Below are 13,648 nucleotides of genomic sequence, written 5' to 3'. Positions count from 1 at the left end.
AATTCCAGAAAAACATCTTCGCTGACTATGCTAAAGCCTTTGACTGTGTGGATCACAACAAACTGTGAAAAATTCTTAAAGAGATGGGAAAACCAGACCACCTTACCTGCCTCCCGAGAAACCTGTATGCAGGTCAAGAAGCAGTAGAACCGCAGATGGAACAATGGACTGGTTGAAAATTGGGAAAGGAGTACATAAAGGCTATATACTGTCACCCCCCTTATTTAACTTATATGCAGAGTATATCATTGTGTGAAATGCCAGACTGGATGAAGCACAAGCTGGAATCAAGATTGCCAGGAGAAATATCAATAATATAAAAAATATCAATGATAGCAATATCTCAGGTATGCAGATGACACCATCCTTATGGCAGAAAGTGAAGAAGAACTAAAGAGCCTCTTGATGGAAGTGAAAGAAGAGAGTGAAAAAGGTGGTTTAAAACTCAACATTCAGAAAACTAAGATCATGGCATCGGTCCCATCACTTCGTGGCAAATAGAAGGGGGAAATATGAAACAGTTAGAGGCTTTATTTTCTTTGGCTCCAAAATCAGTGCAGATGGTGACTGCAGCCATGAAATGAAAAGACGCTCCTTGGAAGAAAAGCTGTGACAAACCTAGACAGCATATTAATAAGCAGAGACATCACTGCTGACAAAGGTCTGTCTAGTCAAAGCTATGCTTTTTTCAGTAGTCGTGTATAGATGTGAGTTGGACCATAAAGAAGACTGAGTGCTGAAGAATTGATGCTTTTGAACTGTGGTGTTGGAGAAGACTCTTGAGAGTCCCTTGGACTGCAAGGAGATCCAACCAGTCCATCCTAAAGGTGATTGTTCACTGGAAGGACTGATGCTGAAGCTGAAACTTCAGTACTTTGGCCACCTGATGCAAAGAGCTGACTCAGTGGAAAAGACCCTGATGCTGGGGAAGATTGAAGACGGGAGGAGAAGAGGGTGACAGAGGAGGAAATGGTTGGATGGCGTCACCGACTCAGTGGACATGGGTTTGAACAAACCCCAGGGGACAGTGCAGGACAGGGGGGCCTGATGTGCTGCAGTCCCTGGGGTTGCAGAGGGTTGGACGCGATTTAGTGGCTGAAGAGCAGCAACAGCTCGGGCGGGTGGACCCCAGACTCCAAGCAAGCCCTGGTGTGATGCCGGGTCAGCGCAGGGCCCCTGTGGTCACCAGGAGACCACGGCCCAGGGCGTGGCTCTACACGGGAGGAGTTTATTCCTGGACTGTGTCCTCGCCAGGGCGGGGGCACGTCTCCTCGGCAGGCGGCCCTGCTCCACATGGTGGCCTGGGGGCCTGGGCGCGCCCAGGGCTCTGGCACTTGGCCTCCAGCTGGCGGAAGGTGGGGAGGCCACAGCGGGCAGGCTGGGTGCTTTGTAAGCCCTGCTTGCCTGGTTCTGTGGGGAGGACCAGCCCTGTGGCCACGCCGTCCGCGGGGAGCCGGGAACCACGAGATCCCAGCCGTGCCTCCCATCACCGAGGATGGCAACGCGGGACAGAACTTCCTGTGGCCGTGGGAAGGTTCCGTCTGGGCCGCTGAGATGGCGGCCAGCAGCCGCACTCGTGACTGTGCGTTTGGAGTGTGGCCCGTGACGCTGAGAACTCAACCTTCAGCATTTATGAACATGTTACACACGCACGTGGCTGACGGGGCTGGCGGCTGCAGCACCGGCAGTGTGGCTGCAGACAGGGGACGGGATGGGGGGGGTGTTGGAGGGGGTGGAGCGGTCCCCGCCACGGCCAGGTCACGCTGGGTGTGGCCTGGAACCTTCTCCAACACCTGTGCTGCCTTCCCTCGGCCGTAATGTGGGGTAACGGGAACAGTGCCCACAAGCCCTCGGGGGACGGCTCAGAGCTGGCAAGGGTGTCCGGGGACATTGTTGAGCAGGGAGGAACTCCAGGCCTGAGAGCAAGCGTTCCCCGCCCTCCTCCCGCCTCCCCTGGAAACTGCCATTTGCTCAGCCGCCCCCCGCCTCCTGCAGACTGCACTCGGCCTGAGGTCCAGCCTGCACCCTCACCTGGTCCAGGGCCGTGACCCGTGGAGCCTGCAGACCCATCTGTCTGCCCCAAAGATCCACCTGTGCCTGCAGCTGGTCAGGCGCCCGTCCCTGTGGGGCCCGCACCCCCACCACCTGCAGCTCCCTCTGTACAGGCTGGCACCTACGCTGGCGGGACCCACCGCATCCGGCCGCAGCTGCTCGGCCCGCGGTCTAGACGCTTCCCACCCGCCTCGCTGCAGCCCACTCCCCCCGGGGGGGAGTCTGTGTGTCTGGGGCCAGCAGCAAACGCCCTCCGCCCCAAGCTGGTTCCTCGGGGGGCACAGGGCTGGTAGGGGTGTTCCTGGGCCGTTACACCAGAGGCAGCATCCCCGCGCCCCAGATGAAGCAGGGCTTGGCAGTTACCCAGCTTCTCAAAGCTGCGTAGATGTCCAGATGGGAAAGCTCAGGCCGCCTCTTTGGCATGTGGTTTGCAGAATTCTTTCAGACATTTGCACCACTTTTATTCTCCCACATTTTTCTGTAAAAATAGCCTCTTAGTTTACATGCCTTTTACCACGTGTCTTTCCCACTGTCTGGTCAGGCCGTTCCTGGCAAAATTCCTGACCAGAGGCTGGCGAGAGAGCTGGCACCGTGCAGTCTGGCTGCGGGATGGGCATCGGGTGAAGTGTGTAAGGCTCAGGCTTCAAGCCCCCAGGGACCCACCCCAGCCTTCTGCCCCAGCAGCCTGAGGCCACCGCTCAGGGCGGGCTGGTGCCTCTTGACCCCAGCGTGGCACCTCCGGGCGGTCCATCCGTGTCTCCCATCAGTCATGTCGTCTTGACGTTTCCCTGACTCACTTGTGGAGGCGACAGGTCTGCTGGGCGCTGCTCTATGCCAGGGCCCTTCTGGGGTTCCAATTAGAAAAGAGCAAAGTGTGTGCTCTCAGGAACTTTCATTCCAGTTGGGAGGGGATGTTTCTGTCAGACGTTAGCATGTCTCGGGAGGAAAGGCGCGCGGGGTTGTTACTGCCCCGTGGACATCCCCAGAGCTCTGCTCCGTAGTGTGAACGATGCTTGTGATTTCTTGGGGACCCCTGTGCCCGTCGCCCCGCAGTGGGGTGTCCACTTGGGCTCCGGGGGCCGGGGGCCTGGGTGCTGGCCATTGGCAGCCCCCTCCTTGAGGTCATCGTCCGGTGGAGGGCAGCGGGCCGGCCGGGCTCCCCTCATGGGTGAGCACCTTCCCGGGGAGGCCGCGGTATGGGGCTGGGGTGGGCCCGGGGGCGTCCAGGGTTTCCCCCCGACCCCGGCGGCCACAGTGTTAACCTGCCCCTGTTCCCGGGCCCTCCTAGCCGCTGTCCCCGAGGTGCTCCTGCAGACGGACCTGCGGCCAGGCAGGCCCTCCCTTCAGCCAACCCAGAGCCCACCTTGTTCCTGGGTCCCGCCCCCTGGGAGCCGCCCCCCAGTGACCGCCCGCCTCCTTTCCAGAGACCTGAGCTACAACCAGCTGCAGGAGTTCCCCGCGGCCATCCGGACGCTGGGCCGCCTGCAGGAACTGTAAGCTCCTCTGTGGGGTCCGGGGTGTCCTCTGTGTCCAAGGGCCCCCACACCCTCACCTCCCAGGGTCATGACCCCCCTCCCCCCAGGTCAGAGGTCACAGGCCTCACTGCTCGCCCTGGGCGTCTCCGGCTGGGCCTCAGGGGAGCTGGGCCCTCCTGGCCTGGGAGAGCGAGGCCGGCCCCGCCTGGAAAGGCCCGGGAGCGGGCCTCCTTTGTGCCGGGGGGCCCCTCCTCAGCGCCCGCTTGTCCTGTTCTCAGATGGGTTGCTCCGCACCTGCATTATGCATGCTGGGGTGAGGCGGCCGGAGTGTGCTCGGGGCAGGAGGGGCGCTCAGGGCTGGTGTGCAGGTCCAGCCCCGGACTGTCTTCGTGATGACGGTGTCCAGAGAGCACTGCGGGCTGACGGGCCTGAGGTCGGCCTTGGAGGGCGCGTGGGGGTCAGGAGGCGATGAGGGAGGGAGAACAGAGGCGGAAAGGCCGGCGGGAGGTGGGCGGGCAGAGGGGCGGCCCGGGGGCGGGGGGACAGCCTCTGTGGGGAGCGGCCGCCTGGCAGCGGGCTGGGGTCTGCATGCGGCCACTTCAGGCAGCGGAGGTTTGGAGCCAGAGCCTGAGCCCCCAGGCCACGCAGGGTCTGCTCCGCGGCTGCCCGCGACCTTGAGCGCCAGGCTCACGCTGCCCTCCCCTGGCCCGGACGCTGGCGAGGGTCCCGGGAGAACGGCTGCCTGTCCTCGGGGCCCCGGAGCCCCAGACGAGGGACCCTGCTCAGTGGAGGGCGTGGGGCACCGGGATGTGCAGGCCCGGGCAGCAGGAGCAGCAGCCCGGCGTGCATCCGTCTGTCCGTCTGTCCGTCCATCCATGGCGGCCTGAGGACGGGGTTCAAAGCCCTGGCCCTCAGGGCTCGGCGCACCCCTGGCCGAGACGTGGGTGATGAGACTCGAGAGGAGCGGACTCACGCGGGGCCCTGCACGAACCTGGCGGGCAGGCGGGCGCTGGCGGGGGCAGTTTAGTGACTGAGGGTGTCGGGGCAGCTCAGAGAGGACCGGGCGTCCCAGTCCAGCGTTGACTTTGGACGGTTCTCCCCGACGCCAGACCCGCCATTCCCGGCTCCCCGAGCCCGCTCTCAGTGGGCACTCCACCCACCGTTTCTCCTTCTCAGCTGCGGGCGTCCCCCTGGGCCTGCCCCTCCGTGGGTCTGCGCCCCCCCGTTCAGGGCCTTGAGACCAAGCCCGCCTCCCCTTGGGGCCCGTGTCTCTTCCGGGAGCCCCTGTCTCTCTGCACTCCTCCACGCGCCCTCCCGGGGGTCTGGGCCTGCTCCTCTCCGCCCTCACCCCCACCCCCAGCACACTGGCTCTCCTTCCCAAGGGTGGCAGAGCTGGGAGGGGGGTCCCCGGCTGTATCCCTCTGGCCCCAGCCTTCCTGTCTGGCTGTCGGAGGGTGTCCTGGGGTCCCCCTGATGCCTGTGTTGTTCCCCAGGGGTTTCCATAACAACAACATCAAGGCCATCCCTGAGAAGGCCTTCCTGGGGAACCCTCTGCTGCAGACCATGTGAGCTCTTGCTCCTCTTGGGGGAGGGCGTGGTTGGCTAGAGGGATGGGGGGGCTCCCCATGTGCTGGTCCTGGTCTCGGGGGCGACAGGGCGGGCGGGGGAAGCGGACATGTGCCTCGCCTGCCGGGAGGGCAGCGAAGGTCTCGTCTGTCCTGCAGACACTTCTATGACAACCCGATCCAGTTCGTGGGGCGGTCGGCATTCCGGCACCTGCCTAGGCTGCACACCCTGTGAGTTGGCCCCCCCCCGCCCCCGCCCCCCACCCCCCACCGATCCACTGCTCGGGGTCCTGCTCATGTGGCCCCGGAGCCTCAGCCCCGACCCCCTGGGCGCCCAGAGGCATCGGCGTCCCTCCGGCTCTTTCAGACCCACCCCACGTGAGCCCCCCTCGGGGCACTGCGTGCACGGCAGCCCGGGGCCGCCCCTGAGTCCGTGGGGCACACGCTCCACCTTCACGCGCCCCCAGCCTCACCCCAGAGGCCGGCGCTGGGCCTCAGGCCCTCCCGCCTGGGAGCGAGCCCGGGGCCCCTCCGGGTCGGGCAGCACGCGCCCTGCTGGGCTCCTGTCCAGGTGGGCCGTGTGGCCCCTGGGCTGGGGTCCCCGGTGCGGAGGGTCCCAGCAGTGACCCTCGGGAGACGCGCTGCCCAGCTCCAGGGAGCAGCCCTGCAGCCAGAACTTCCCTAGAAGCACTCAGGCTGCTGCTCTGAAATGGGGCAGGTCCCACTGGCCTTGCCTGGGCCAGGCCGGGCTGACCCGGCCTCTGGGGCCTCCGCCAGGGCCTGAATGTCCGGGGTCACTGGTGGGAGGCCCAGGGGCCCCTGGATGCTGACCTCGCCCTCTGGTCACTGGTGGAGGGTTGGGGGGCCCTGGATGCTGACATCGCCCTCCGGTCAGTGGTGGGGGGTCGGGGGGGACCCTGGATGCTGACCTCGCCCTCGGATCGCTGGTGCTCTGCCCCCAGTTCCCTGAACGGCGCCACGGACATCCAGGAGTTCCCAGACCTCAGAGGTACCACCAGCTTGGAGATCCTGTGAGTGGATGCCCCCTGCTCTGGGCTAGGCACCCAGAGCCCCCAGACTAGGCTCCCCGAGGTCTGGCCATCTGCTGTCGGCGGCCGGGGCCCACAGCGCTCTCGCTGGGGGCAGGGCAGGCAGTTTTGGGGGAGGGGGCTGCTCCCCATCCTGGGGTTTCTCAGAGTTCCTAACCCACCGAGAGCGCAGAGGACCCGCGAGGGGCGGAGGGCTGTGACGCCTGCCTCCTTGTCCCCCTGGCTCCCACCTTATGTCCTGTAGCATCGGGTGGGGCCTCAGAGCTTAGCGGGCCCCCCACTCACTGTGAGAGAGGGGTGAGCGGTCAGGGGACCCCAGAGCCGGAAGCTCCCCTGAGGGGCGTCCTGCTCCCCGAGGACGCCCTTGGCTCAGGTCTTCTCGGGACACCGGTGCCCAGCCTGCCTGCAGCCCGCTCCCCGGGTCTCCCTGCCAGCTCTCCGGGCACAGGGGCGCGGGCGCGGGGCTGGGTTTCTGTAAACGCCTGCCCGTCACCCCGCACAGGCTGGAGTCCAGCCCGTGTGGGGGGGGACACGGGGACCCTCAGGGGGTGCGGTGGGGGGTGTGGCTGCGGGACTGCCGCCGGGCTGTGCCCCCCGCCCCCTCCCCCCGAGGCGCCCCCGCCCCGGGCCCCCACTCCTGTCCGCGCCAAGCTCCAGACAGTGTGGGCCAGAACGGAGGCGGCTCGGTGCAGGCCTGTCTTCCTTGCAGGACGCTGACCGGCGCGGGGCTCCAGCGGCTGCCCCCGGGGATGTGCCAGCAGCTGCCCAGGCTCCGAGTCCTGTGAGTGCCTCCCTGCCCTCCCCGCAGCCGTGGCCTGGCCCTGTCGCCCCGGCCTCCGTCCCCTCGGGCACTCCCTGCTCTTCCTGGCGGGTGGGGGAGCTGCCCGAGAGCGGCCAGGCTGCCTCTCCCATTCCGGTTCTGGGAGAAGCCCTGGTGTTCACGGCCAGACCAGGGCCGAGGCCCAGCTCCGCCACTTCCCGCCAGGCAAGGCCAGGCTCCCCTTACAGTGGCCCTGACCTTACACTCATCATCAGGGGACATTTAGGAGGGTGGGAGGCACCCGGCAGGTTGTAGGTCCCTCCAGAGTGGTTCTAGTATGTTACCCGAGTCCACGAGGGAAAACACGCCCTCCCGGGACCGTGGAGGAGCTTCAGTGTCCAGTCACGAGTGGGGAGTCCCGCTGGGCCTGGGCGCTCGCCGCTGCCCCCGGCTTGACATGGGGTCCAGCTCGCCACCAACAGGCGGTGCGTCCTTGGGGGTACCGTCCCCTCCTGTGCCTCAGTTGGATGACGGGTTGCCAGGGGGTCCCCAAGAGCATCAGCTCCACGGCTGAGCCTCAGCCAGCTGGTGCAGCACCACGCAGGCCTTTCTGGCAGCCTCAGCGCCCCCTCAGCTCCTGCGCCCCGACCCCGGGCCCTGCCAGCGTGCCCCAGGCCTCCTGTGGACGAAGCGGCCCTCCCTGCCCCTGCAGTGAGGAGGGGAGTCCCGAAGGACCCGGGCAGGGTGCGGAGCGTGCCCGGCCGTGTTCCTGGCGGCTGGCTTCCCTCACTGCCCCCGGCCTGTCCCCAGGGAGCTGTCTCACAACCGGATTGAGGGGCTGCCCAGCCTGCACGGGTGTCAGAAGCTGGAGGAGATGTGAGTCTGGGGCAGGGCTGAGGGCTCGGTGGGGGCCGGGGCAGCAGGACTGGGGGCGACGGCCCCACAACTGGCGCCCAAGCGTGTCTCAGGCAGCTCCTCGGGGCTCAAGCAGCACGAACTGTGGCCGTGATTAGGGCTGGACAGGGAGCGGCTGTGGGCCTGCAGGGGCCCTGGGCTCTCGTTTTCCACAGACGCACACACACACGTGCACGCACACATGTGCACACTCGTGTCCAGGAGGGAACCTGGGCTGCAGGAACCGCGAGGACAGAACCCCGTGACAGACTCCGAGCTCCTGTTTCCCCAGCGCAGGGCCTGCAGACTGCGTGTCTGCGCCCTGGGGCCAGGCAGGGCGCGTCCTGCTGTCCCGAGGCCCAGGGTCCGCCTCCCACTCAGACACCGGTCTGCTGGGCTCTGCTTGTCGCTGGGCCGTGAGGGGCTTGGCAGCATCCTGCTGCTGGATGAGGGTCTGGAGGGCCCGCAGGGTGAAGTTAGCAGGGCTGGGGCCTGGCCCCGGGGAGCCCTGGAAACTCACTCGCTCGGAGCCACAGGGATGGTCTGTAGCTTAGTCTCCTGACCGACTCTTACCCAAGGCCGCCGGAGCCCCTGCTCCTTAATTCTGGTGACTTCTGCCAGCGGGGTCCTTCCGGCCTCCCAGTGCCCGCGGTGGGGGCAGGAAGCCCTCGGCCCCGGGCTCAGCAGGCTTCTTGCTGCCCTAGCGGCCTCCAGCACAACCACATCTGGGAAGTCAGAGCCGACACCTTCCGCCAGCTCACCTCCCTGCGATCCCTGTGAGTAGGGGGTCACCCCCCGCGACCCCTGTGAGTAGGGGGCCCACCTCCCTGCGATCCTTGTGAGTAGGGGGTCACCCCCCGCGACCCCTGTGGGTAGGGGGTCACCTCCCTGCGATCCCTGTGAGTAGGGGGTCACCCCCCGCGACCCCTGTGAGTAGGGGGCCACCCCCCGCGACCCCTGTGAGTAGGGGGTCATCCCCCCGCGACCCCTGTGGGTAGGGGGTCATCCCCCCGCGACCCCTGTGGGTAGGGGGTCACCTCCCCGCGACCCCTGTGAGTAGGGGGTCACCCCCCGCGACCCCTGTGAGTAGGGGGCCTGCCTCCCCGCGACCCCTGTGAGTAGGGGGTCATCCCCCGCGACCCCTGTGAGTAGGGGGCCACCCCCCGCGACCCCTGTGAGTAGGGGGTCATCCCCCGCGACCCCTGTGAGTAGGGGGCCACCCCCCGCGACCCCTGTGGGTAGGGGGCCACCCCCCGCGACCCCTGTGAGTAGGGGGTCATCCCCCGCGACCCCTGTGAGTAGGGGGCCACCCCCCGCGACCCCTGTGAGTAGGGGGTCATCCCCCGCGACCCCTGTGAGTAGGGGGTCACCCCCCGCGACCCCTGTGAGTAGGGGGCCCACCTCCCTGCGACCCCTGTGAGTAGGGGGTCACCCCCCGCGACCCCTGTGAGTAGGGGGCCACCCCCCGCGACCCCTGTGAGTAGGGGGTCATCCCCCGCGACCCCTGTGAGTAGGGGGCCACCCCCCGCGACCCCTGTGAGTAGGGGGTCATCCCCCGCGACCCCTGTGAGTAGGGGGTCACCCCCCGCGACCCCTGTGAGTAGGGGGCCCACCTCCCTGCGACCCCTGTGAGTAGGGGGTCACCCCCCGCGACCCCTGTGAGTAGGGGGCCACCCCCCGCGACCCCTGTGAGTAGGGGGCCCACCTCCCTGCGACCCCTGTGAGTAGGGGGTCACCCCCCGCGACCCCTGTGAGTAGGGGGCCCGCCTCCCTGCTACCCCTGTGAGTAGGGGGTCACCCCCCGCGACCCCTGTGAGTAGGGGGTCACCCCCCGCGACCCCTGTGAGTAGGGGGCCCACCTCCCCGCGACCCCTGTGAGTAGGGGGCCCACCTCCCTGCGACCCCTGTGAGTAGGGGGTCACCCCCCGCGACCCCTGTGAGTAGGGGGTCACCCCCCGCGACCCCTGTGAGTAGGGGGTCACCCCCCGCGACCCCTGTGAGTAGGGGGTCATCCCCCGCGACCCCTGTGAGTAGGGGGTCACCCCCCGCGACCCCTGTGAGTAGGGGGCCCGCCTCCCTGCTACCCCTGTGAGTAGGGGGTCACCCCCCGCGACCCCTGTGAGTAGGGGGCCCGCCTCCCTGCTACCCCTGTGAGTAGGGGGTCACCCCCCGCGACCCCTGTGAGTAGGGGGTCACCCCCCGCGACCCCTGTGAGTAGGGGGCCCACCTCCCCGCGACCCCTGTGAGTAGGGGGTCACCCCCCGCGACCCCTGTGAGTAGGGGGCCCACCTCCCTGCGACCCCTGTGAGTAGGGGGTCACCCCCCGCGACCCCTGTGAGTAGGGGGCCCACCTCCCCGTGACCCCTGTGAGTAGGGGGTCACCCCCCGCGACCCCTGTGAGTAGGGGGCCCACCTCCCGCGACCCCTGTGAGTAGGGGGTCACCCCCCGCGACCCCTGTGAGTAGGGGGCCCACCTCCCCGCGATCCCTGTGAGTAGGGGGTCACCCCCCCGCGACCCCTGTGAGTAGGGGGTCACCCCCCGCGACCCCTGTGAGTAGGGGGTCACCCCCCGCGACCCCTGTGAGTAGGGGGTCACCCCCCCGCGACCCCTGTGAGTAGGGGGCCCGCCTCCCCGCGACCCTTGTGAGTAGGGGGTCATCCCCCCGCGACCCCTGTGAGTAGGGGGCTCACCTCCCTGCGATCCTTGTGAGTAGGGGGTCACCCCCCCGCGACCCCTGTGAGTAGGGGGCCCGCCTCCCCGCGACCCCTGTGAGTAGGGACCCACCTCCCTGCGATCGCTCTGAGTAGGGGGCCCACCTCCCCGTGACCCCTGTGAGTAGGGGGTCACCCCCCCCGCGACCCCTGTGAGTAGGGACCCGCCTCCCTGCAACCCTGTGAGTAGGGGGCCCACCTCCCTGCTACCCCTGTGAGTAGGGACCCACCTCCCTGCGATCGCTCTGAGTAGGGGGCCCGCCTCCCCGTGACCCCTGCGAATAGGGGGCCTGCCTCCCCGTGACCCCTGTGAGTAGGGGGCCCACCTCCCCGTGACCCTTGTGAGTAGGGGGCCCGCCTCCCCGTGACTCCTGTGAGTAGGGGGCCCACCTCCCCATGACCCCTGTGAGTAGGGACCCACCTCCCTGCGATCGCTCTGAGTAGGGGGCCCGCCTCCCCGTGACCCCTGCGAGTAGGGGGCCTGCCTCCCCGTGACCCCTGTGAGTAGGGGGCCCACCTCCCTGCTACCCCTGTGAGTAGGGACCCACCTCCCTGCGATCGCTCTGAGTAGGGGGCCCGCCTCCCCGTGACCCCTGCGAGTAGGGGGCCTGCCTCCCCGTGACCCCTGTGAGTAGGGGGCCCACCTCCCTGCTACCCCTGTGAGTAGGGACCCACCTCCCTGCGATCGCTCTGAGTAGGGGGCCCGCCTCCCCGTGACCCCTGCGAGTAGGGGGCCCACCTCCCTGCGACCCTTGTGAGTAGGGGGTCATCCCCCCGCGACCCCTGTGAGTAGGGGGCCCACCTCCCCGCGACCCTTGTGAGTAGGGGGTCACCCCCCCGCGACCCCTGTGAGTAGAGGGCCCACCTCCCCGCGACCCTTGTGAGTAGGGGGCCCGCCTCCCCGTGACTCCTGTGAGTAGGGACCCGCCTCCCTGCTACCCCTGTGAGTAGGGACCCACCTCCCTGCGATCGCTCTGAGTAGGGGGCCCGCCTCCCCGTGACCCCTGCGAATAGGGGGCCTGCCTCCCCGTGACCCCTGTGAGTAGGGGGCCCACCTCCCCGCGACCCTTGTGAGTAGGGGGCCCGCCTCCCCGTGACTCCTGTGAGTAGGGGGCCCACCTCCCCATGACCCCTGTGAGTAGGGGGCCCACCTCCCTGCTACCCCTGTGAGTAGGGACCCACCTCCCTGCGATCGCTCTGAGTAGGGGGCCCGCCTCCCCGTGACCCCTGCGAATAGGGGGCCCGCCTCCCCGTGACCCCTGTGAGTAGGGGGCCCACCTCCCCGTGACCCTTGTGAGTAGGGGGCCCGCCTCCCCGTGACTCCTGTGAGTAGGGGGCCCACCTCCCCATGACCCCTGTGAGTAGGGACCCGCCTCCCTGCAACCCTGTGAGTAGGGGGCCCACCTCCCTGCTACCCCTGTGAGTAGGGACCCACCTCCCTGCGATCGCTCTGAGTAGGGGGCCCGCCTCCCCGTGACCCCTGCGAGTAGGGGGCCTGCCTCCCCGTGACCCCTGTGAGTAGGGGGCCCGCCTCCCTGCTACCCCTGTGAGTAGGGACCCGCCTCCCTGCAATCGCTCTGAGTAGGGGGCCCGCCTCCCCGTGACCCCTGTGAGTAGGGGGGTCACCTCCCCGTGACCCCTGTGAGTAGGGACCCGCCTCCCTGCGACCCCTGTGAGTAGGGGGGTCACCTCCCCGTGACCCCTGTGAGTAGGGACCCGCCTCCCCGTGACCCCTGTGAGTAGGGGGGTCACCTCCCCGTGACCCCTGTGAGTAGGGACCCGCCTCCCTGCGACCCCTGTGAGTAGGGGGGTCACCTCCCCGTGACCCCTGTGAGTAGGGACCCGCCTCCCTGCGACCCCTGTGAGTAGGGGGGTCACCTCCCCATGACCCCTGTGAGTAGGGACCCGCCTCCCTGCAATCACTCTGAGTAGGGGGCCCGCCTCCCCGTGACCCCTGTGAGTAGGGGGGTCACCTCCCCGCAACCCCTGTGAGTAGGGGGCCCGCCTCCCCGCGACCCCTGTGAGTAGGGACCCGTCTCCCTGTGACTCCTGTGAGTAGGGGGCTCACCTCCCCGTGACCCCTGTAAGTAGGGGGCCCGCCTCCCCGCGACCCCTGTGAGTAGGGACCCGCCTCCCTGCAATCGCTCTGAGTAGGGCGCTCCCTGCGTCCCCGCACCCCATGGGCACCCCGCACCCCAGGGCAAGAACGATGGGTCCTCCATGTGCCGGCCGCCTCCTGTCACGCTCTCTCTCCCCCAGGGACCTGAGCTGGAACGCCATCCGATCCGTCCACCCTGCGGCCTTCGCGACCCTGCGCTCGCTGGTCAAGCTGTGAGTGCGGCTCTCCTCCTGGGTGCCGCCCGCGGTGGGGGGGGGCCCAGCCCGGGGGCCGCCTGTGGTGTGGGACACACACCGGAGGACCCGGCTCTGGCCTGAGCAGCACCGCTCTGCGAGGCCTGCAGGCTGCACGCTGCCTCGGGCCCCAGGCTGTGGGGCACAGAGGGTGAGGTGGGGGCTGCAGAGTGGGGTCCCCCAAAGCACCGGGATGTGCACCGCTCTGCGAGGCCTGCAGGCCGCACGCTGCCTCGGGCCCCAGGCTGTGGGGCACAGAGGGTGAGGTGGGGGCTGCAGAGTGGGGTCCCCCAAAGCACCGGGATGTGCGTCAGTGCGGGGGGGTCCTGGGGGCTGCCACGCACAGCGGTGCAGGTTCTCCACTGCGTCCTCGGGCACGTCCGCCAGAGACCCTGCAGCCCTGCCCCTCACTGCACAGGTGCGCCCAGGTGGGGGTCCTCACTCACGGGGCCGGGATTCAGGGTCCCCAGCGCTCACGGCCTTGGGCTCTGGGCCCCAGGCCACACTCCCACCCCCTTCCCGCCCCGTCTGCTCAGCAGCCCCCTGGTCACTGGGGGGGGGTGGTATCTGCACCCGCCTAGTCAGTGGGGGGCCGGTATCTTTGTCCCCTTGGTCAGTGGGGGGCGGTATCTTTATCTGAAAGACGAGACTGCTGGGGCTCAGGCAGATTGCGCCCCCCACCTCCCCCTGCTCCACGGGCCGGGTCTCCTGCTGTCCAGCCCAGGCCTGTCTCCATGCTGCGCGGCCTGTGGCCGCACGGTCTGGTGTGGACGTCTGGCTTCCTTTAAC

At 67.9% G+C, this 13,648-nt stretch overlaps 1 protein-coding gene across 11 annotated transcripts in view; it reads left to right on the top strand.

Annotated features, from left to right (window-relative positions):
• LGR6 (leucine rich repeat containing G protein-coupled receptor 6) overlaps positions 1–13,648 on the top strand; it is an 82,426-nt gene that overhangs the window by 59,682 nt on the left and 9,096 nt on the right. For 5 of the 11 annotated variants that reach the window (XM_043923486.1, XM_043923485.1, XM_043923476.1 and 2 more), the window contains 7 exons: positions 5,021–5,092; positions 5,252–5,323; positions 6,055–6,123; positions 6,851–6,922; positions 7,712–7,777; positions 8,374–8,571; positions 12,767–12,838. In XM_043923486.1, the coding sequence (XP_043779421.1) occupies positions 5,021–5,092; positions 5,252–5,323; positions 6,055–6,123; positions 6,851–6,922; positions 7,712–7,777; positions 8,374–8,571; positions 12,767–12,838 (621 nt within the window). Of the gene's footprint in view, positions 1–897; positions 3,546–5,020; positions 5,093–5,251; positions 5,324–6,054; positions 6,124–6,850; positions 6,923–7,711; positions 7,778–8,373; positions 8,572–12,766; positions 12,839–13,648 lie in introns of those variants that run through there. The other 6 variants (XM_043923487.1, XM_043923484.1, XM_043923479.1 and 3 more) reach the window with 6 other exon arrangements.

This window comes from Cervus elaphus, chromosome 14, assembly GCF_910594005.1.
Source record: "Cervus elaphus chromosome 14, mCerEla1.1, whole genome shotgun sequence".
NCBI classification, from domain to species: Eukaryota; Metazoa; Chordata; class Mammalia; order Artiodactyla; family Cervidae; genus Cervus; species Cervus elaphus.
The sequence above is the reverse complement of the archived record's forward strand: the minus strand, read 5'-3'. Positions and strand labels throughout refer to the sequence as shown.